The sequence below is a fragment of the Geotrypetes seraphini genome, chromosome 9 (genome assembly GCF_902459505.1).
Source record: "Geotrypetes seraphini chromosome 9, aGeoSer1.1, whole genome shotgun sequence".
Taxonomy (NCBI): Eukaryota; Metazoa; Chordata; class Amphibia; order Gymnophiona; family Dermophiidae; genus Geotrypetes; species Geotrypetes seraphini.
The window spans coordinates 183,426,773-183,450,773 of record NC_047092.1 but is presented as its reverse complement, the minus strand read 5'-3'; the positions used below and the strand labels follow the sequence as shown (position 1 = coordinate 183,450,773).

Genomic DNA, 24,001 nt, shown 5'->3' with positions numbered 1-24,001 from the left:
CACGATCACCCTGAGGTCTCTTTACTGGTCCTGCACATCACCTACAGCTCCTCTGGATTGAGCACCCCCAAACGCATCACCCAATATGTCTTAACGTTAAAGCTTAGGGCTCCTTTTACGAAGGTACGCTAGCCTTTTTAGCGCACGCAGGAAATTACCGCGCAACTAACGCCAGCTCAATGCTGGCGTTAAGGTCTAGCGCACTCGGCAACGTAGGGCGCGCTATTCCGCACGTTAAAGCCCTAACGCAGCTTAGGGCCTCTTTTACAAAGCCACGCTAGCGGCTGCTCCGCGCAAACGGCCCCAAAGCCCATAGAGAATTAAAGGGCTTCGGGGCTGTTTCCGCGCGGCTTTGTAAAAGAGGCCGTTAGTAAAAGGAGCCCTTCATTTCCAAACCTCTCATTTTCTCTAGGCTATTTCTTACGCAGTCCGTTCCCTCTGGGGGGGGTCCAATTTGTTCCCGTCATCTGCATAAAAGGCAAATTTTTCCTTCCAACCCTTCAGCAATATCAGTGAACTCTGGCATTGAACTCTCTACCCCTCCCCCGTTCACGATGTTGTTATATACGATGGACCCTGATATTCAGCCCATGGTGGGGAGCAGCTTATAAGCCGCTCACAGCTGCGGGACTGAACTAACCCAGGATAATGAATGCCGGGGCACATGCGGCTTCTGGCATTAAATATCTAACTGGGTACCAGCAGACTGCTGCCCAGTTAACTTGGCAAATAAAGTTAGGAGAGGCCTTTTTGCTGTCCTAACTTCCATTTACACACTTAGCCAATTTAGCAAACTGAATATCACCACTAATCGGGTATGTAGCAGCTCCATTCATACTCTAGCCCGGACAACACCTAACCAGTTACGAGGGGCTGCTGAAACGTTCTCAGCCCAACCAAGAACAGAATGAGGTGGAGCCACAAAACTTACAAGTCATTCCACACTTTTCATTTCAGTGAGACAAATGCATCTAATAAATGGGCCCAAGTAGAGGGAAACCAAGCCATTGTGACATCACCAATGAGGTTGGCTCTTAAGCATTGGTGGAATGAGGCATTATGACATCACAGTAGGAGGGGCTGCTGAAAACTTCTGAGACCAACCAAGAAGAGAATGATGTGGAGCCATGAAACTTACAAGTCATTCCACACTTTTCAGTGAGACAAATGCATCTAATAAATGGGCCCAAGTAGAGAGAAACCAAGCCATTGTGACATCACCAATGAGGTTGGCTCTTAGGCATTGGTGGAAGGAGGCATTATGACATCACAGTAGGAGGGGCTGCTGAAAACTTCTGAGACCAAACAAGAAGAGAATGATGTGGAGCCATGAAACTTACAAGTCATTCCACACTTTTCAGTGAAACAAATGCATCTAATAAATGGGCCTAAGTAGAGAGAAACCAAGCCATTGTGACATCACCAATGAGGTTGGCTCTTAGGCATTATGACATCACAATAGGAAGGGCTGCTGAAACTTCTGAGACCAACTAAGAACATAGTAACATAGTAGATGACGGCAGATAAAGACCTGAATGGTCCATCTTTATCTGCCGTCATCTACTATGTTACTATGTTCTTGGTTGGTCTCAGAAGTTTCAGCAGCCCCTCCTACTGTGATGTCATAATGCCTCATTCCACCAATGCCTAAGAGCCAACCTCACTGGTGATGTCACAAGAAGAGAATGATGTGGAGCCATGAAACTTACAACTTTTCTTGACACTTTTCACTTCAATGATATGAAATGAAAGTGTCACGAAATTTTCAGCGACCCCTCTTATGTGCCATTGAATTTCAGCAGCTGGCCAACTGTGTAGGGTTTTTAACCACGCAGGAGCCTCTCCTCCTCACTTAAACCCCTTTGAATTTGGGGCCTTATATATTCATAATTAATGTTGTATAGGAGTATAAACGTTTTATCAAACGCACATCAGAGACATTTTTACAGCGACCATTGCCCACTGTCTCCCTCATGAGATTTCCTTTTGAATGGAGGATGTGGAAGTTGCTGATTTTCTCTCCCCGATCCTCTTCTGTTCTGTTTGGATCTCTTCTGCCTTCTTTTCTTTCAACCACAGAAACGTCAGTTAAACAGCCAAATGTTTGGAACAACTCACCAAAACGACAGACATTTTTTTCTCGTGACTCAGTGACGATACTTGGAATGGCCAGAGGGAACATTCTGCTCCATTACATACAGCATAGAGATTTTCTTCTGTACTCAATTTTGGCACATTTTTTCCCTCTCTCTCCCCCCCCCCCCAACAAAACCACCACATTCTCTCTCTCGCACACACACACATATACATGCTCAAACAAACACGTTTGTGAATTAAGGTCACCTTCAACTCTCTTTCTATAACATCGATACTTAATATTTTCTGACATTATAAAATATTTCATCTATTCCTCCTCCCCCTCCCCAAAGAAGTCCCCTTTCATTCAGCGCGGACAGCTACTGTTCAACATGGTATTGTTTCAAATGGTTTTCCTCCCTCCTCCATATTTTCAGAAAATTCCCTGAAGTTTGATGGCATGGTTTGCACATACGTTAAAACCTCAGGCTGGTTACAATGTCCCATTAAACAGCAGTCTAAGGCTTCCTCTCTAACAGTGGGCAGTTGCAGGTTATTCTGGGAATGGGGATTTGAGATGTACACTCGATAGATTGGGTCTATCAATAGTCATGTGGATAGCGTAGCTGGTTTTAAAAAAGGTTTGGACAAATTCTTGGAAGAAAAGTCCATAGGCTGTTCTTTGAGAAACATATGGTGGAAGTCACTGCTTGCCCTGGATCAGTAGCATGGAATGTTGCTATCTTTGGGTTTTGGCAAATTTCTAGTGACCTGGATTGGCCACCATGAGAATGGGCTACTGGGCTTGATGGAACATTAGTCTAACCCAGTAAGGCTATTCTTATGTTTTTATTTCTAATTTCTAAAGGAAAGTAGAGGAGCAAAACCACTCATGTAATTAAACTCTAGTATTCATTGCCAGAGAATGTGGTGAAAGCAGTTAGCTTAACAGGGTTTAAAAATGATTTGGAACATTTCCTAAAAGAAAAGTCCATAAGCCATTATTAAGATGGAGGCTGCCTGTTTCCCCTTGCTGCCTCTGCCAACGGCCTGTCCTGTGTTTGGTGGACTTTGGGGTAGGGGTACAGGGAGATGTTGGACATTTGTGGGCGAGAGAGGGATATACTGTATGGGAGGGGGAGAAGCAGAGGGGAGAGAGAGATACCCTTAGCAAAAGGAAGGGAGAATAGAGGCTGGACTAAGGGACAGGAGAGTTGAAATAAGAGACTGGACCTTGAAGGAGAGAGACACTGGACCAATGGAGGGAGGGAGAGAGAATGAGAAAGTTGTAATATCTCATTGGGAGAGTGGGGGTTGCAGGAGGCAGGTTTCAATCGGGATGATGTGAAGCAAACCACTGGCATCGTCTTCCTCATCTAACTCAAAATTCTAGTTTCTTCCTTGTCACTTTCACAGTGCTTAAAAAGAAATTAAAGTGTAGGGAATTAATTTCCTAATGTGCAGCCACTGACTTCTTCAGAAATGGCAACAGAAAGTTATGTAACCTCAATGTGTAAGCAGACAAGTCGGAAACAGAAAATCTCCACTTAGAGACCCCCAGAGAAAAGTAAAAGATTTGAAAATGATACCTAAAATAGTTTGGGTGATCCAGAAAGCTAATTCCCCTACGGTTCCAATTTTAATTTGTGTATTCCGGAACCAGGGCTTCGAAACCCTTTCTCCCACTCGGTGTCACTGGCAGAGCCTTATTCCAACCTAAAATGCTTCTCGCTGTGTTGGGATTCTACTTGGGGGGTTTACTCTGGCCTCTCATCCAATTACATACATTTCTGCGACCCGATGCTTTGGAAGTTTTTTTTATTACCTCTTCTGAAGACCAAAATTCCTCCCAGTTAATGGAGTGAATGCTCTACACCCCTAAAGTGTGCCTTTTCTCCAGTCATATCTATGAACTGTAGCCTGGAGGCAGCTATGCCAGAGGAGGTAGAAATATGCAGCAAATTGCACCCCCCCCCCTCCCCTCGCATGGCTTTCTTTTTAATTTCTGTGTAAACTAAACTGTGTTTGGCTAGAGGTGGAGATGCTGTCAGCATTTTTCTCTCTTTCATTTCAGCATAGGTAGGGTGGCTGGAACGTGGCCCAAAACCTCAGGTTGAGGCCGCGCCCGGGGGACAGACACAGACAGCCAGTCAATCAAGAGGCACAGCAATTAAAGGCACACGACAGCCCAACCTTAATCCTCCCCCTCCCTGCCCGAGCCAGGTCTTCAGCGAAATCCATTACTGACACACTCCTTGGGATCTTATCAGCCCTCCAGAGGCAGAAAACGCATTGTCCCCTCCCCCACCCCTAAGCTACCTAAATGCGGAGTGACCACCTGGCTCTACTGTGTCATAAGGAACAGGTGAGTCAGTCCTGGAGTAGGAGGGGGTTGCTCAAAGTTGTTGGTTTTTTTTAAACTAGGACAAAGATGTCCAAGATGCTTTCTGCCAGGGTCCCGAAACAAGATTGAACCCTATCCATTTTCTATGACCTGGAGCGCTGTAGTCACCCCCATCGCCAGCCAATAAAGAAACAAATTTCTCTTTGAAATGTTCTTTTCGTACATTTTCTCCTTTTATCTTTTGCAAGGTCAATAATAATAATGACTTTATTTTCTATACCACCAACACCCAAAGAGTTCTAGGCGGTTTATAAACTAGAGAGTTGCGCGGGGACAGAAATCCCACCCATCCCGATCAGGATCCTCTCTGTCCCCACCCATCCCCGTCAGGATCCTCTCCGTCCCCACCCATCCCTGCAAGGAATTACCTCCATCCCCACCCGTCCCCATAAAAAGCAGCAATTACTTCTGACAGGATCATCAATTCCACAGTTTCTTTTGCTGGAATCTCTTTGGTGGAACCCTTTTTTTGTTTTCTGTTCAGGTAATTAACTTATAAACCCCCTCTTTTACTAAGGCTGACTTGTCCATTATATTATATGGACGAACCCTTCTTCCAAAGCCTTCCATCCCCGTAGGAGTCCCGTTGGCTAGAGGGGGGGGTCCCCATGGGAGTCCCATGGGCCAGAGGGGGGTCCCCGTGGGAGTCCCGTGGGTTATGGAGGGATTCCCGCGATCCCCGTTCCCGTGCAGACCTTTATTACAGACTAGAAGAACTGGACAATCAGTGATCAAATACAAGTATAAGTTTACATAGTTCTTAGTTAGATAAGATTTTTTTAAACAAGTAGGTCTTTACTACTGTCCTAAAAAAACAGTTTGACGGAGCATATTATCTAACCAAGATTGAGCTTTGCCTGCTTGAAAGGCCAAAGTTCTATCAAGGAACTTCTTGTAATGGCAATTCTTGGGATTTGGAAATGTAAATAAATTGATACTGGTTAAGATGTTCTTTACTCCTCTCCTAATACCCCCCTCCCCCCCAGGAAATCCATGCAACCATCAGTCTTGCCAGTCTACCTCCATGTCACTCTAGCCCTGGATTTCTGATTCTCATCACAAGTACTGTCATATGGGGTCTGATGTCCTTCAGAAACCCCAGGATTGTGAAAGGCTAAGAGGGTTCCTGTCTTCAAGATCATTACAGAGCCCTTTAACTAGGGTCACCAGGATTTACCTGGACATACATGTCCTCTTTGTAGAGGACTGTCCGGTGTCCGGACATCTTTTCAAAACCCGGCACTTTGTCCGGGTTTTGAAAAGCTGTTGAGATCGGGGGATCAAGTCTGGAGTGCATCTGTGCATGTGCAGATTCAGCGCAGTGATGTCACACGAGCGCATGCAAAGTCATCAAGTTGCATCTCCACATGCGCAGATGCACTCCAGACTCGGCCTGAAGAGACGAGGTTTGCATGGGCCTGGGTTGGGGGGGGGGGGGGGCGGATTGGGCAGGGCTGGAATGGGGTGGAGCCACGCGTCCTCTTTTTCCAGATGCAAAATATGGCAATCCTTTCACTAATGTGCATTAATTAGACCTGTAAGAACAAACACGGTAATTGCTTTTGCATTAATTTTATAATTTGTTTACACAGATTTGTGCAGTGAGGCCATTTTGCATTGGGAGTATAGCTAGGCAGAGCCTGGGGATAACCACCGCACAGGTCTTAAATAAGACGCACTGACCCCCAAATTCTGTATATGGTGCCTTAATCTGTACATGCAAATCAGTGCTCACAGCTGATTTAACACACAAATTAATTTCTAGCAAGACCAATCAGCACCAATAATTGGCAATTAACAGCTCACAATTGAAACTAATTGTAGCTAATTAGAAGTTACGTGCACAACTTGGCAGCTGAATTCTATAAAGTGGTGCGTGTGTGTAAGTTCTAGTGCATGAATCTGAAAAGTGGTTAGTGAATCTAGGCCTATGTGATCCCTGCGTGGCACAATAATAAGTTAAAAGTCTGCTTGGCGTGGATGTTTCATGTTCTCTGTTTTTTGGGTCAGTAACTATGAATCTGACATTGGATTCATCAAGCCAAGCCATTCATAACCGTGACTGACTGCTGGTTAAGTGTTGCAGAGTGCATCCCTTGCACATGAGTATTTTTAAAAACTCCAGTTTCAGTGGCAATGTACACGCATCGGAACAAAATCTGCCACCTTATTTGTCCATGCAGAGCCCTGAGTGATGCCGCCACTGTATGTGTCATAAATGCGTGCTTCCTGACATTCTGTGTTCGGCGAGTCTTTTGTAAAACACTCTGCACCCTTTTAAAATCCTGACCTGGGCCTACCTTTTCCTACCTACACTACCCTAAGAAAACTGGGCTTCATATCCATCATCATGAAAGTCCGTGCATGATTTTTCCTGTACCGTACAGGAATCAGTGCGAAGATGACATATATAGGGGTCTTTTACAAAAGTACATTGGAACTGCAAACTGAACGCAAGAGGCGTGTCCAGCATTTGCTTTGAAGTTCACACCATAAAGGGTCTGCTAGTGTGTGCTACCCTGCTCTCAATTAACCCGGTATCAGCCAGCACCTTCAAAGCTGGTGCCTGTTACTTGTCAATCATGTGCCAGCGCCGGCGGCAGAATCGTGACCACGTGTACAGTAGACGCCAGAAATGTACGCCATAGTTGTAAAGGCCAACCTCCCTTAGCCTGTTTGTGCATTGGGATGTCTCCGTATTGCATCCGCGCATTTGCCGAAGCCGCCCCGACATCGGAAGCTTTTAAAAACCCGGACCAAAGTGCCGGGTTTTGAAAAGCTGTCTGAACCCCCAGACATGTCCTCATAAGGCGGACATGTCCGTGGAAATCCCCAGGCCCAGATATGCCAAGAGTGAACCATCCCAAGGAGTGAGATTTATTGCCACTAAGAGTGACTGTGAAGGCCAAAGAACGAGATTTTTTTCAGATGACATGTCTGGAGTATAAATCTAATCAAAAGTCGCACTCTATCTTTAATATTAAATAAGCATTCATTCATTCAAGTGACAACCAAGCCTCATTCGATTAAGAACCAGGCCTCAAAGAATGCTTAATTGATCCTCATATGCACCACTCCATGTTCAAACTTTATCATAACGTTAAGCTTGATGTGCAAAATCTTCCCTGGATCAATCTGTTATAATTTATAATAACTTAACGTGCTTTCAATGTAAACCATATATAAGTTGGCACCAGGGCAGGATTAACCAATAGGCCCAGTAGGCACGTGCCTAGGGCCCGATGAAAGAAGGGCATCAACATTGTTTTTTCCAAACGGCAGTGGACCCCTCCAGCATTGATCGGCAATGTGGGCCCCCACCCCGATCGGCAACGCGCCCCCCCCCATCAACAGAAAGTAAGACAAGCAAGCAACGCGGGTAAGAAAGGCAATGGGAATTGTAATTTTGCAAGCGGTGCTGCTTGCCCAAAGCTTCCCTCTGACGCAGCTTCCTGTTTGCGCCTAGGCGCATGGTGGGGTGGGGTGGGGCAAGGGGGGGCCCTCGACGAATTAATCCTGCCCTGGTTGGCACAAGAAGTCCCTACAATGACCACACAATTAAAAGCTAAGTCATTTTGACTAAAACTTCTTTAATCGTTAGCACATTATAATATTTAAATGATTAGCTTATATATGGTTTACATTGAAAGCACGTTAAGTTATTATAAATTATAACAGATTGATCCAGGGAAGATTTTGCACATCAAGCTTAACGTTATGATAAAGTTTGAACATGGAGTGGTGCATCTGAGGATCAATTAAGCATTCTTTGAGGCCTGGTTCTTAATCGAATGAGGCTTGGTTGTCACTTGAGTATAAATCTAGACATATTTAATGAAGCACGGTTTGCAGATAATAAATGATGTATGTAATGTTGGCATCCACTTGGAATAAAGTTATATGAACTATAAAGGCAGCATAAAATCACCTTTGTTGTTCTTTGGTGCCCACTGAAAGCATCTAGGCAGAGTGAAGGCACTTTGAGGACAATTTTCAAAGGAATTTGCCCAGTGGCTAAAAGCAGACCCAGAGGTTTCCCTGCACCTGTACCTGTAGATGGAGGGAAAGGGATTGAGGCAAATTGTGCAGGAGGATGAACTCAGATTTCCTCCTAGTAAATCTTTTGGGCTTTTCACCTTTTAGCCTGGACGCCCATGAAAACAGCGGCGTGAGCAAGAGGAAGGAATTAAAGCCTGCGAGAGTGAGGGAGACTTCAAATAAATGTAAAACCCTCGGAGAGCGTGTGAGTGAGAAAGCTGTCAAACGACGCCTAAGGAGTGAGTTTTGGCGTATCTGCACTCCAGAAGTCCATCACCACCGCGGTGGCAGACACGGCTGAAACAGTGGCTGCCCGAAAGCAGTGGAGAGACTCAGGAGGGGATGTGCATTGATTGACTTTGGAAATGCGGTTGGCAAACAAAAAATCAGCAGAAGAATTGTTCGGTTTCCTGCTTGATATTCAAAATGATTTAACCAGTCAGAAACGGCCACCGCCTGCTAAATCATGTGTCGCTGTCATCTAAGTTAAAGCTGCCTATTTTATTCATTTATTCAATTTTCTCTACCGTTCTCCCAAGGGAGCTCATGAATTTATTCAGGTCCTCAAGCAGTTTTCCCTGTCTGTCCTGGTGGGCTCACACTCTATCTAATGTACCTGGAGCAATGGGGGGATTCAGTGACTTGCCCAAGGTCACAAGGAGCAGGGTGCTGAGGCTGTAGCTTTAACCACTGAGCAACTCTAGAAATCAAAATGTAGCAAAAGTGAGCCAAGTCTAGGACAATGAAGCCATTGTAACATCACTGATTCGGTTGGCTCTTATTGGTGGAATGAGGTATTGTGACATCATAGTATCAGCTCTGGTTACCAGTAACTTTTCAAGCTATTTATTCCGTTTTCTATACTGTTCTTCCCAGGGAGCTCAGAACACTTTACATGAATTTATTCAGGTCCTCAAGCATTTTTCCCTGTCTGTCCTGGTGGGCTCACAATCTGTCTAATGGCAAAGGGGGGATTAAGTGACTTGCCCAGGGTCACAAAGAGCAGCATGAGCTTGAACCCACAACCTCACGGTGCTGAGGCTGTAGCTTTAACCACTGCACCACACTCTCCCCCCTATTTTAGGGGTGCTCCGGGGACAGGGGCAGCACTTAATCTGATAGGATAATTGCATAAATGGGGCCACAGAAAAGTCAGTCCTATCAGTGGCGTAGCGAGGGTAAGAGGCGCCCAGGGTGGTGGTGCCCCTCCCCCACCCATGTCTCTGCCTCCACTCCTTCCAACCCCACCCCCTGCCATGCATGCGCCCCCTTCCCCCACTGCTGCAACCAACAACTTCAATGGGCTCCTTGTGACCACGTCCCCTCCCTCTGACATCACTTCCTGTGTGCGAAACCCGGAAGTGATGTCAGCGGGAGCCAATGCAGTCATGAGGAGCACATTGAAGTCGCTGCATGCGGCAGTGAACAACTAGAGGTACGGGGAAAGGGAAGGGGTGTGCGTGCGGCGGGGTGAGGCGTGGGAAGAGGCGGGGCAGAGAGGAGGAGGAGTGCTGCAACTTTGTGTTCCTGGCGACCGCGTCGGCTCTCCCTCTGACATCATTTCCTACGTGTGGCACCCGGAAGTGATGTCAGCGGGAACTGACGTGGTCGCGAGGAGCACATTAAAGTTGTTATATGCAGCAGTGAACAACTAGAGGTGGAGGGAAGGGAAGAGGAGGCACAGGTGTGGCAGGGGGAGAAGTGAGAAGAGGCAGGGGAGGAGGGGCCCCAGGCACCCCCACCATGATGGCGCCTGGGGCGGACCGCCCCTCCCCATTACAGTGCCACTGAGTCCTATCATAATAACCCATGGAACGTTACACTTGATGACTACTACTATTTACCATTTCTATAGGGCTGTACATTTTAAGATACAATAGACAGTCCCTGCTCAGAAGAGCTTACAATCTAATTTCGACAGGACATTTCAGGGTCTAGGTATCTGACAGCAGTGAGGGGGAGTTTAAGAGTTGAATTTCGATAGAGTGTAATGCGAAGGAGCCTTTACAATAGACAGTCCCTTCTCAGAAGAGCTTACAATCTAATTTAGACAGGACATTTCAGGGTTGGGGAGGTTATAGTGGGTCTAGGTTTCTGACAGCAGTTAAGAGTTGAAAGCAGTTTCAAAAAAGTGGGCCTTTAGCTTTGGATTTGAACACTGCCAGGGACGGAGCACGATGTATTGATTCAGGCAGCCTGTTCCAGGCATACGGCGCTGCAAGAAAGAAGGGAAGGGGTCTGCAGTTGGAAGAGAAGGGTAGTTTCAAGTTCAAGTTTATTAGCATTTTATGAATCGCCTATCAAAAATATCTAGGCGATGTACACTCTAAAATACAAATAAGAGGGGCATGCCCAATGAGCGGAGATCACGGGGGGGGGGGCATAGGGGGAGATGAGTGAGGAGAGATATCGGGGGCTTCAGAGTGAATGCACTTGTAGGTTAGCAAGAGGAGTTTGAACTGTATTCGGAGATGGACGGGTAGCCAATGAGGGGTCATGTGAGAATAGCTGCTCTCACGGAATATGAGTCGCACAGCAGCATTTTGAACGGATTGAAGAGGTGAGAGACAGATGCATGTGTTAGCCAGTGCTGCATAAACCAAATATTTAATGATGAAGTCCAGACATGGCTGGCATTGAATATCCAGGAATAACACCAGTAGCAGTTAGCAAAATGCTGAATATTTACTTCTTCCTGGTTTTTTCATGTGTGCTCTGTTAGAAAGGGTTCTCACTTTTTCAGAATGGAGTGTACTCTTTCAGCCTAGTGTGCAAAGAAAGTGATACAAGTACAGAATTTGTCTCCGTCCCCACACTTAACCACGGAAAACCATCTCCGTGTCATTCGTTAATGAGAACGCTGGTGTAGAAGGACTGAGGTTGAGATAGACCAGGGGTCTCAAAGTCTCTCCTTGAGGGCCACAATCCAGTCGGGTTTTCAGGATTTCCCCAATGAATATGCATTGAAAGCAGTGCATGCACATAGATCTCATGCATATTCATTGGGGAAATCCTGAAAACCCGACTGGATTACGGCCCTCAAGGACCGGAATTGCCCATGTTTGGTCTAGTCCAGGGGTCCCCAAAGTCCCTCCTCGAGAGCCGAATCCAGTCGGGTTTTCAGGATTTCCCCAATGAATATGCATGAGATCTATGTGCATGCACTGCTTTCAATGCATATTCATTGAGGAAATCCTGAAAACCCGACTGGATTGCGGCCCTGAAGGAGGGATTTTGAGATCCCTGAGATAGACACTAAAGATGGTTTCCTTCGGTTATCCGTTGGGACGGAGACAATTCTGTTCCTGTGTCATGAAGAGCATGCACTCTTTTCTGATACCGTGAGTGTGTGTGCATCAAGATCTAGACCAGGGGTAGGCAATTCCGGTCCTTGAGAGCCAGAGCCAGGTCAGGTTTTCAGGATATCCACAATGAATATGTATGAGATGGATTTGCATGCACTGCCTCCTTGAGATGTAAATCTATCTCATGCATATATATTGTGGATATCCTGAAAACCTGACCTGGCTCCGGCTCTCGAGGACCGGAATTGCTTGACTCTTTGAATGTAAACCGCTTAGATAACCTTGATAGGCGGTATATAAATAAAGAAAGAAGAAACCCTAAGGAAAATGAACATCACAGGAAATGACACAACACAGAAATATTTGGGTGCGAACCCTTCTACTCAGGTGCGTTTGACACTCTGACTCCAGAAGTATCCACCTAGGTTGTGTGTCTGTGAAGTTGTGTTTTGCATTTTCTTTTCTCCTTCCGACTCCAGAGCTTTCCCAGTTCAAAGATTGGGATTTGGAGTGGTATTTCGTTTTTCTTGGCTCTTCCAGTTATTTGGGAACATTCAGTGCTGTTGTATCCTGAGGGAGCACAAAACAGCCAGGACACATTGTTGGGTTTTGCTTTTTAATGTGGTTTTGGGAGTGCAGAGGAGACACTCTGCCTTTCTCTCTCATCCTTCCTTCCCTCCCTTTCATTTTTCACTGACCTCCTCCCACCTCCTCCCCACCTCCAGGCTTGCAGCCCTGTTCTCTTCCTGCCTAACCTTAGCTCCTCAGCACCAAGTAGCCATGGCTGGTACCATCTGCCTGATGTCAACACATAGAGGTGCGGCCCTGCAGGAATGCACCACTCCCTTCCCGCTCCGCTCAGGTAATTAATCCCAGGCAGCGACAGCTGGCAACAGGCAGGCTGCGGAGAGGATGGGAGGACGTGGAGGTGGAGAAGACACTCCCCCAAAATACCCCAGGCTAGGTTTTTATAAGACCTCAGGATCACAATCCTTGCATGTCCGTCAATAGGCTAGTGCAAAGGGGAGGAAACCAGTGCTGTAGATCACAGGTTACAGTTTAACTCAACCATAAAGGGTTGTTGTGGTTTTTTTTGTTAGTGATTATTTTTTTTGTGTGTGTTTAAATACAGGAACTGACTTGTTCTTCTGAGAACATTTATGGAAGCAGTTCAGTGCTTGCAGTGTATGTAATTTTTTTTTTTTTTTAAATTTTATATCAAATGTTTCTCTTTATCCAGTTCCTCAAAATCCTTCCACTGTAATATAATATGGATAATTCTTTAGGATGTGAAGAACTCAACTCAGATGAATGGGGCTGATGACTTCAAAACAGAAGAACAGCCTTGTTGGGTCAGATTGAAGGTTATTAGGCCCAGCAACGGCTAATCTGGCAGGATCCCAGAAAGCAGAGAAAGAACTAGAAATGAGCTGATCCCATATACACTTTATTCCTCATTTAATAAGAAGAAGAATAACTTTATTTTTGTATACCGCAATACCACAAGCAGTTCAGAGCGGTTAGAGGAAGAGACAGTATACAGACAGCGATGTTACAGAAAAGGACTTTCAAATTACATTAGCATGCCAAGAGTAGTCAAGATTTATCCAGCAGCATTTCAGCGATACAGCAAGGCAGGAAAGGAGTCAGAGAAATTTATCAAAGAGATAGGTTTTAATTGATTTCCAGTAGGGATTAAAAATAAATTAATAAAGCCCAAGTAATAGAGCTGGAGAAAATATTTGTAAAGGGGCCTTTGTACAGTTTTCTATGGTCTATGCTTCTTTAAGTGGACAGCGAGCGGAGCCTTTTTTTCTGTGGTACACCCCTTCAGAGGTGATTCACAGGGACTGATCAAGGACCAGTCACAGATCAATGGCATGGATTGCTGCTACTATTTGGGGTTTTGCCAGGTACTTTTGACCTGGTTTGGCCTCCATGAAGGCAGGATACTGGGCTAAATGGACCATTGGTCTGATCCAGTCTTCTATTAGAGAATGACATGGGGATAAATATTTCCCTGTCCCTGCGGGAACTCATTTTCCCGCCTCGACAAGTTCTTTTCCTGTCCCTGCCCCATTCCTACAAGTTGTGTCCTCATCTGCACAAGCCTCAAACATTTTAACATCATTAAGTAGCAACATTCTAGAGCTGAGATTGTGATGTCATAATGCCTCATTCCACCAATGCCTAAGCTCCGTCCTCATCTGCACAAGCCTCAAACATTTTAACATCATTAAGTAGCAACATTCTAGAGCTGAGATTGTGATGTCATAATGCCTCATTCCACCAATGCCTAAGCTCCGTCCTCATCCGCACAAGCTTCAAACGCTTTAAAATCCTAAGTAGGAACATGCTAGAGCTGAGATTGTGATGTCATAATGCCTCATTCCACCAATGCCTAAGCTCCGTCCTCATCTGCACAAGCCTCAAACACTAAAATCCTAAGTAGCAACATTCTAGAGCTCAGATTGTGATGTCATAATGCCTCATTCCACCAATGCCTAAGCTCTGTCCTCATCCGCACAAGCTTCAAACGCTTTAAAATCCTAAGTAGCAACATTCTAGAGCTGAGATTGTGATGTCATAATGCCTCATTCCACCAATGCCTGAGCTCCGTCCTCATCCGCACAAGCTTCAAACGCTTTAAAATCCTAAGTAGGAATATTCTAGAGCTGAGATTGTGATGTCATAATGCCTCATTCCACCAATGCCTAAGCTCCGTCCTCATCCGCACAAGCTTCAAACGCTTTAAAATCCTAAGTAGGAACATTCTAGAGCTGAGATTGTGATGTCATAATGCCTCATTCCACCAATGCCTGAGCTCCGTCTTCATCTGCACAAGCCTCAAACGCTTTCAAATCCTAAGTAGCAACATTCTAGAGCTCAGATTGTGATGTCATAATGCCTCATTCCACCAATGCCTGAGCTCCGTCCTCATCTGCACAAGCCTCAAACATTTTAACATCATTAAGTAGCAACATTCTAGAGCTGAGATTGTGATGTCATAATGCCTCATTCCACCAATGCCTGAGCTCCGTCCTCATCTGCACAAGCCTCAAACATTTTAACATCATTAAGTAGCAACATTCTAGAGCTGAGATTGTGATGTCATAATGCCTCATTCCACCAATGCCTAAGCTCCGTCCTCATCCGCACAAGCTTCAAACGCTTTAAAATCCTAAGTAGGAACATGCTAGAGCTGAGATTGTGATGTCATAATGCCTCATTCCACCAATGCCTAAGCTCCGTCCTCATCTGCACAAGCCTCAAACACTAAAATCCTAAGTAGCAACATTCTAGAGCTCAGATTGTGATGTCATAATGCCTCATTCCACCAATGCCTAAGCTCTGTCCTCATCCGCACAAGCTTCAAACGCTTTAAAATCCTAAGTAGCAACATTCTAGAGCTGAGATTGTGATGTCATAATGCCTCATTCCACCAATGCCTGAGCTCCGTCCTCATCCGCACAAGCTTCAAACGCTTTAAAATCCTAAGTAGGAATATTCTAGAGCTGAGATTGTGATGTCATAATGCCTCATTCCACCAATGCCTAAGCTCCGTCCTCATCCGCACAAGCTTCAAACGCTTTAAAATCCTAAGTAGGAACATGCTAGAGCTGAGATTGTGATGTCATAATGCCTCATTCCACCAATGCCTAAGCTCCGTCCTCATCTGCACAAGCCTCAAACACTAAAATCCTAAGTAGCAACATTCTAGAGCTCAGATTGTGATGTCATAATGCCTCATTCCACCAATGCCTAAGCTCTGTCCTCATCCGCACAAGCTTCAAACGCTTTAAAATCCTAAGTAGCAACATTCTAGAGCTGAGATTGTGATGTCATAATGCCTCATTCCACCAATGCCTGAGCTCCGTCCTCATCCGCACAAGCTTCAAACGCTTTAAAATCCTAAGTAGGAATATTCTAGAGCTGAGATTGTGATGTCATAATGCCTCATTCCACCAATGCCTAAGCTCCGTCCTCATCCGCACAAGCTTCAAACGCTTTAAAATCCTAAGTAGGAACATTCTAGAGCTGAGATTGTGATGTCATAATGCCTCATTCCACCAATGCCTAAGCTCCGTCCTCATCTGCACAAGCCTCAAACACTAAAATCCTAAGTAGCAACATTCTAGAGCTCAGATTGTGATGTCATAATGCCTCATTCCACCAATGCCTAAGCTCTGTCCTCATCCGCACAAGCTTCAAACGCTTTAAAATCCTAAGTAGCAACATTCTAGAGCTGAGATTGTGATGTCATAATGCCTCATTCCACCAATGCCTGAGCTCCGTCCTCATCCGCACAAGCTTCAAACGCTTTAAAATCCTAAGTAGGAATATTCTAGAGCTGAGATTGTGATGTCATAATGCCTCATTCCACCAATGCCTAAGCTCCGTCCTCATCCGCACAAGCTTCAAACGCTTTAAAATCCTAAGTAGGAACATGCTAGAGCTGAGATTGTGATGTCATAATGCCTCATTCCACCAATGCCTAAGCTCCGTCCTCATCTGCACAAGCCTCAAACACTAAAATCCTAAGTAGCAACATTCTAGAGCTCAGATTGTGATGTCATAATGCCTCATTCCACCAATGCCTAAGCTCTGTCCTCATCCGCACAAGCTTCAAACGCTTTAAAATCCTAAGTAGCAACATTCTAGAGCTGAGATTGTGATGTCATAATGCCTCATTCCACCAATGCCTGAGCTCCGTCCTCATCCGCACAAGCTTCAAACGCTTTAAAATCCTAAGTAGGAATATTCTAGAGCTGAGATTGTGATGTCATAATGCCTCATTCCACCAATGCCTAAGCTCCGTCCTCATCCGCACAAGCTTCAAACGCTTTAAAATCCTAAGTAGGAACATTCTAGAGCTGAGATTGTGATGTCATAATGCCTCATTCCACCAATGCCTAAGCTCCGTCCTCATCTGCACAAGCCTCAAACACTAAAATCCTAAGTAGCAACATTCTAGAGCTCAGATTGTGATGTCATAATGCCTCATTCCACCAATGCCTAAGCTCTGTCCTCATCCGCACAAGCTTCAAACGCTTTAAAATCCTAAGTAGCAACATTCTAGAGCTGAGATTGTGATGTCATAATGCCTCATTCCACCAATGCCTGAGCTCCGTCCTCATCCGCACAAGCTTCAAACGCTTTAAAATCCTAAGTAGGAATATTCTAGAGCTGAGATTGTGATGTCATAATGCCTCATTCCACCAATGCCTAAGCTCCGTCCTCATCCGCACAAGCTTCAAACGCTTTAAAATCCTAAGTAGGAACATTCTAGAGCTGAGATTGTGATGTCATCATGCCTCATTCCACCAATGCCTGAGCTCCGTCTTCATCTGCACAAGCCTCAAACACTTTCAAATCATTAAGTGTTCGAGGATTGTGCAGTTAAGGCAGAGCTTACAGGAATGGGGCAGGGACAAAACTCACAGGGACAGGGAAATTGAGTTTTTGCGGGAACGTGAAAAAATGTGTCCCCTGTGTCATTCTCTAATCCATAAGCTTAAAAAATAAATGCCATAATCTTTTCATCTTTCTACTATTTGTTTCTCTGGGTTATCTCTGTCACTGTAAAAAGGCCAGAACTGAACTGAAGTTGTGCCCAAAATCGCAGCTTATGGGAACTGGGACTGCGGCACTTGATGTGAGATTTGGTTCTGTTCAAAACAAAGCCCTTTGCTAAGTGGCAACTGTGGCAGTCTTAGGTTTCTTCTGGTGACGCTGGAGTGTGCCTGGGATTTTACACTAACCCTTCCTAACCACATCTCCTGCACAAACAGATCAGTCGGCCTAAGATTTGGCCAGAGGAAGAAAAGCTTCATTGTGTTTGGGATTGGAAAGGTTAAGAAAATGAAGAGTGAAAGGGCCCAGCCTTTGTTGATTCGCCTTCTTCCTTGGAGGGGCTTGTTATGAAATGGGGCAGGTGTCTGCTGCTGTTTTCCGGCATGTCTGCTTGCTCTCTGATGCCAGAAAGGTTGCCGTATTGTATGTCAGCGCGGGCAGGTGGTGCGAGCAGGCCCCGATTCACTGGAATGCTTTCTTTCAAACCTAGCATTAGTCGAGCGGCTGAGCTTCCCGTTGCCTTGCACACCCTTTGCCTGGAGACTGCTTATTCAGGCCTGACATTAGGACGAGACCCAAAGAGACGAAGAAAAGCTTTATTTGCTAAACTTGGTAAATGAAGAATGTGTTGAATTTCGAATGCTTTGTCTTCGGTAACTTAATATTGCCTACCTTCTCTTGGCTGTATTTCCTAGATTATTTGTTCCGACCAGCTAACAGAATATGAATAGAGATAATTCCATCACGCAGAGGGTGGGTAGGATGGAATTTAAAATCCTTTCACCTGACTGATCATACTACATTGTAAGCTTTCTACAAGGCTAACCACAACCTCTTAAATCCCCTTTGGCAAACAGAGTTTTCTGATGAGATCTAGTGATATCCACTCAGGCAGAGTTACGCAGTCCACTCATGGGTCTGCAGGAATTGGGTAGATACCAAGGATTTGGAACCACATCTGACTCCTAGGAGATGTCAGTGGGGTTCACCCCCCCCCCCCCCAGAAGGTTCACTTAGGATGTGATTGTTTAGACTTGGGTGGCCGCTGGTGCATTGGACTATCTGAGGTGGCCAGTTGACTGTGATTCTCGAAATCACTCATGATCCCCAATGCTAATGATGTCACCTATCTGGAATGGCCGGAGGTTGGGCTGGTTGTCAGTGCCACTAAAAAGACAGTTCTATACAAAGCGTACCTGCAATTATGTGTGCTTGGCGCATTGTAAATGGCCTATTATGTAAATTCAGTTTATTCGTGGTGAATTTCTTCAAAAAGGCAGGGGCCTAGTGGTTAGAGCGGCTTGCCTCAACACCCTGAGGTTGCGAGTTCAATTCCCGCTGCAGCTCCTTGTCACTCTGGGCAAGTCATTGCCCCAGGTACAAAATAAGTATCTGTCTGAAATATGTACGCAGTTAGGGCACTGGTCTTTGACCTAAGGGCTACTGCGGGAGCGGACTGCTGGACACGATGGGCCACTGGTCTGACCCAGTAGCGGCAATTCTTATGTTCGATTGTAACCACACAGAAAAAGCAGTATATCAAGTCCTTTACCCTTTACAATCAAGCTATTGTGACATCATTGATGAGGTTGACTCTGATTGGTGGATTGGGGAGGCATGGCCTCGGCACCCTGAGGTTGTGAGTTCAGTTCCCACTGTGGCTCCTTGTGGCTCTGGACAAGTCACTTAAACCTTCATTGCCCCAGGTACAAAATATGCAGCCCATTTACATCTCCTGCCTTATTTTTGCTATACCAATGTAGGTTTGCACTGTTATTCTATAAAGGGTTCAAGGTGACCTTATGATGTTATAGAATAAGTGCTCCCTACTCTGCACTGGGATACCTCAAAGGAGGCGCTCTTCTAGAAATGCCCATAGGACTTTTTTCCTTTGCCATTAAGCTCATTCTAGAGAGGTTAAGAGGCGTCTGGGGCGGTGGTGCCCTTCCCCCATCCTCATCTGTGCCCCCCCCCCTCCACTCCTTCCCCAATCCTCCCTGCCACACACGGGCCCCCATTCCTTCCCCTTCCCCCATACAAGGAAGTTCTTCTTCACCCAGAGAGTGGTGGAAAACTGGAATGCTCTTCCGGAGGCTGTTATAGGGGAAAACACCCTCCAGGGATTCAAATAGGGGAAAACACCCTCCCGGGAGTCAAATAGGAGAAAACACCCTCCAGGGAGTCAAGACAAAGTTAGACAAGTTCCTGCTGAACCAGAACGTACGCAGGTAAGGCTAGTAGTCTCAGTTAGGGCACTGGTCTTTGACCTAAGGGCTGCCACGGGAGCGGACTGCTGGACACAATTGGCCACTGGTCTGACCCAGCAGCGGCAATTCTTATGTTTCCTCTGATGTCACTTTTTATGCGCGGCACCCAGAAGTGAAATCAGCAGTCGCGGGCAGCACATTAAAGTCGTTGCTCATGGCGGTGAACAACTTGAGGTACGGGGAAAGGGAAGGGGGGCTGGTTTGCACATGGCCAACATGGTGTTCAGTATATTTTTGGGGGTTCTGCCAACGTGAAAAAGTTTGAGAATCGCTGCTTTGTCTCCATATTTTCGACTTCTTTAAGTCTATCATAATCTATTGTGAAACTCTGCGGAGCCCCCCAGCTCTGTCTATTGCCCCCCCTCCCTACTGTGTGTATACAACTTCGTAGAACCCTTTAGGCTCTATGGGACCTTGGCAGAAGGAACATTGTGGCCTGTAATGACGGGAAACGTAAAGCAAAAGCAGAAAGAGCGTGGATTGCGGGTTTTCACTTTGCTGTGTTGGCTTCTGTGTCTCATAGATGCCACATTGATTTCTAAAGATCATAAAATAACTTTTGTGATACAGGGTGTATGCTCTCATTATTTGCCAACATTTCCTGTTCCCTCAGGCTATCTGAAACCTTTTGCTTATAATCCCTGACCCACTAATGCATCAACGGATTGCGCCATATCTACAGTTCTTTTATAGCCTAAAAACATACAATTATGTTCACGAAGCAGGTTTATTATTGTAAGAAAGGGCTGTGAATACAATTTCCTTCTTTTATAGGGGTGAGGGCTCTGCTTTTCTATATCACACTGTCCTGGCTGTTAGCTTGGACGTATAAATGCCCTGAATATCTCTAGCTAATCTCTCTCTCCGTAGATATGTAACCGCTCACTCGCTCTGTATCATGTACACGACTGTTTTCCGATTGATTTTCAATCTGATCATGTCATGAAATACTATCAGGTTTTGCCCTGGCTTCCAGTTGAAGCAAGGATTCTTTTTAAAAACGGGTTGCATTTGTTCTAAGACCTTATGGGGTCCTTTTATTAAGGCTCAAGATTAACACACGCTAAATGCTAAGGCATGCATTATATTCTATGGGCATTTTAGCATTTAGCAGGTGCCTTAATAAAAGGTCTCCATAATGTCCCTATATGGATTAATATCCACTTACCTTGTGGATCATTTCAACTTTATGGATAGAAAACCAACCTTCATTTTTTTCATTTCCAATAGTAAAGGGCTGTATTTACAAGCATTTTTTTCAATAAAATATTAGCTTACTAAACCGGCCTCTGGGGCAAGAATTTTAGCAAATTGATATCTAATTTCTGTTGGTATCAAACTTTTAGACGAATGCTCAAAACTCATTTCTTTGCCAAATTTTATAAATAAGTACTCTGTAATTGAAAGATGTAATTCCCCGTGCGTGTACAGTTCTTGCATTTAACAATACTGTAAATAAGACTTCTCAATATATATGGAACTGAAAGTATAAATACATAAATTGTAAGTTTGGAAGAGTTCCTCCTTTATATGAAAAATTTCTCTCGTCTGAATCACATGTTTTTCCTTGGCATTTGAAGTCTAAAACCTCTCTTTTCTTGGGTTCCTTGAAAAAGACCCTCGAAACATGGTCCATGTCGGGACCTGTAACAACTCTTTAAGTTAAGTGAATTTATTTTTCTTGCCGCTGAAAATCTTTATTGTTATTACACACAGCATTTTTATACTAAAGCCTTATACTGTGATGGGACAGTGTATTTGGCTATAGGAGTCTAGGCTCTTGGTCGTATCACACATTTTCTGAGTGTATTTGAAGAATGTATAGATGCAATTTATATATTTATACTTTCAGTTCCATATAATTTTGACCTCTCTATCCTTCAACTATTTTGTAAGTCCTCTCCACCCAGCACATTTGACTCAGTTCTTACATTTGTCAACTGCATTGGACTGAGAGGTTTTGCGGCATATAAATGGTTTGTTAGCTTATGTTATATTATGATGTAGTAAGATTACATTGGAGTTGGACACTGATAGCAAATTTTTGCTCACCGGTGCACTATGGGTCTGATTCTTGAAATGAAGGTCCCAATTGCAGGCGGTGATAGGCGGCCTGTCGCCATCTAGCAGCCAATTGGCATGCACAGTTTTTTTTAAAAAGTGTCCCAGGCAGGACACCTATATTGAAAGCCTCTGTAGCACATCTACAGAGACGTATATCCATGCTTAAGCATGCCCGAGGCAGGGCGCGGGTGTGGTTTCACCCAGAAGTGGCCTAGGGCGGGCTTAAGCACGGGTACACATCTCTGTAGATGCCAGACAGATGCGAGGCATCTGTCTGGAAGCGTAAACACATTTCTGAATAGGATACCAAAGCGTGATTGGCAGAATCAGGCTCTCAGCAAATTATATGCAAATAGGGACTGTGCAAAACTTCTGTGCCAACCTGAGAGAGCCCAATGGACGTATAGCCGTGTTTAAAAAGTAAAACACATATCAGCACACATCTGCGCAAGTGCTGGATATTCTTCTGTGCATAAATTTGAACTTCGAATATTCATCTGCATAATAGCATTGCAATATAGTAACATAGTAGATGACGGCAGATAAAGACCCGAATGGTCTATCCAGTCTGCCCAACCTGATTCAATCTAAAAATTTGTTGTTTTTTTTTTTCTTCTTCTTCTTAGCTATTTCTGGGCAAGAATCCAAAGCTCTGCCCGGTACTGTTCTTAGGTTCCGACTACTGAAGTCTCCGTTAAAGCTCCGTCCAGCCCATCTACACCATCCCAGCCATCGAAGCCCTCCCCAGCCCATCCGCCACCAAACGGCCATATACAGACCATGCAAGTCTGGCCAGCACTGGCCTTAGTTCTTCAATATTTACTATTATTTTCTGATTCGAGATCCTCTGTGTTCATCCCATGCTTTTTTTGAACTCCATCACCGTTTCCCTCTCCACCACCTCTCTCGGGAGCACATTCAAGGCATCCACCACCCTCTCCGTAAAGAAGAATTTCCTTACATTGTTCTTGAGTCTACCACCCCTCAACCATTTTCCTTTCTCTGAAAAAGATTTTGTGCTACCTTTCAAGTATTTGAACGTCTGAATCATATCTCCCCTGTCCCTCCTTTCCTGTAGGGTATACATATTCAGGGCTTCCAGTCTCTCCTCATACGTTTTCTGGCGTAAGCCTCCTATCATTTTCGTCGCCTCCTCTGTACCACTTCAAGCCCTTTGTGTCCTTTGCCAGATAGAGTCTCCAAAACTGAACACAATATAACTTTTTGTTTTTTTCTGCCTGGACCTTTTGCAATAGCTCAGCTGTTCCTCCATTCTGTTGCTTTTTCATGGAGGTCCCAAGAGCAGTTGTGATTCTCCCATGCTCATGGCAAAAAGCAGACACAAGCCTTAAGGAAGTAGTTCTATAACTTGGCACCTCAAAATAGGTTGTAAATAAATAAATAAAAGCTAGAATTTTAATGGTTTTCTTTAGATTTTCCCTGGATTTGTCAAGGAAAAAAAATGGATATGAAATATGAACCACAGGGAAATCCCAACAACTGCATATTAACAAAGAAACATAGGGCTATAGTATGCACTAGCCAAAAAACCTCAGCCTGTTCAAGAGGAGGCGCCTTCATAAAAGGAGCCTATAGAGATGTCCGAGTCCACAATGCGTTCAATGTATAATAAAGTTAGCTTCAATGTTATATGCTATCCACTTTCCGTCCCCTCACTGAAACCCCAGGGAAAATACATTTGTAATCAAGATTTTTTTATTTTATTTCCATACAGTACTCCACAGACTTGAAGAAGCTGTACTGCCAGATTGCCAAAACATGTCCTATTCAGATCAAAGTGATGACTCCGCCGCCGCAAGGCGCAGTGATCCGGGCCATGCCAGTGTACAAGAAAGCTGAACACGTCACCGAGGTGGTCAAACGATGTCCAAACCATGAACTCAGCCGGGAATTCAACGAGGGTATGAGAGAGGTTCTTTTGTTCCCAATTTTAGTAGAAAGGTTTACCGTCTTGCATGTTCTAATGTTGCGTAAGTCTGGCTGCACTTTAAAAATGATAAGTTGTGATGGTTGTAGAGTTCTCAACTTATTGCTTAGTATGCATCGAGCCAATAGAGCTTTCTAGATATCCGCAATCAATATCCATAACATAGATTTTTATACAAAGCATCCAATATTGACAAATCTGTACAATCTATATTCATTGCTGAGATTCTAGACTGGTTGGAATTGGGTTGGGAGCCACTGTATGAGATCTAGAGGCCTAGATAAATGACAACGTGACTCAATATCCTGGCATAAAAGATAAGATC

At 44.8% G+C, this 24,001-nt stretch overlaps 1 protein-coding gene across 4 annotated transcripts in view; it reads left to right on the top strand.

The window, feature by feature from the left end:
* Positions 1-24,001, top strand: part of TP63 (tumor protein p63) — a 168,299-nt gene that overhangs the window by 102,728 nt on the left and 41,570 nt on the right. For all 4 annotated transcript variants that reach the window (XM_033959374.1, XM_033959373.1, XM_033959375.1 and 1 more), the window contains exon 3: positions 23,464-23,650. In XM_033959374.1, coding sequence (XP_033815265.1) covers positions 23,464-23,650 — 187 coding nt within the window. The remainder of the gene's footprint in view (positions 1-23,463; positions 23,651-24,001) is intronic.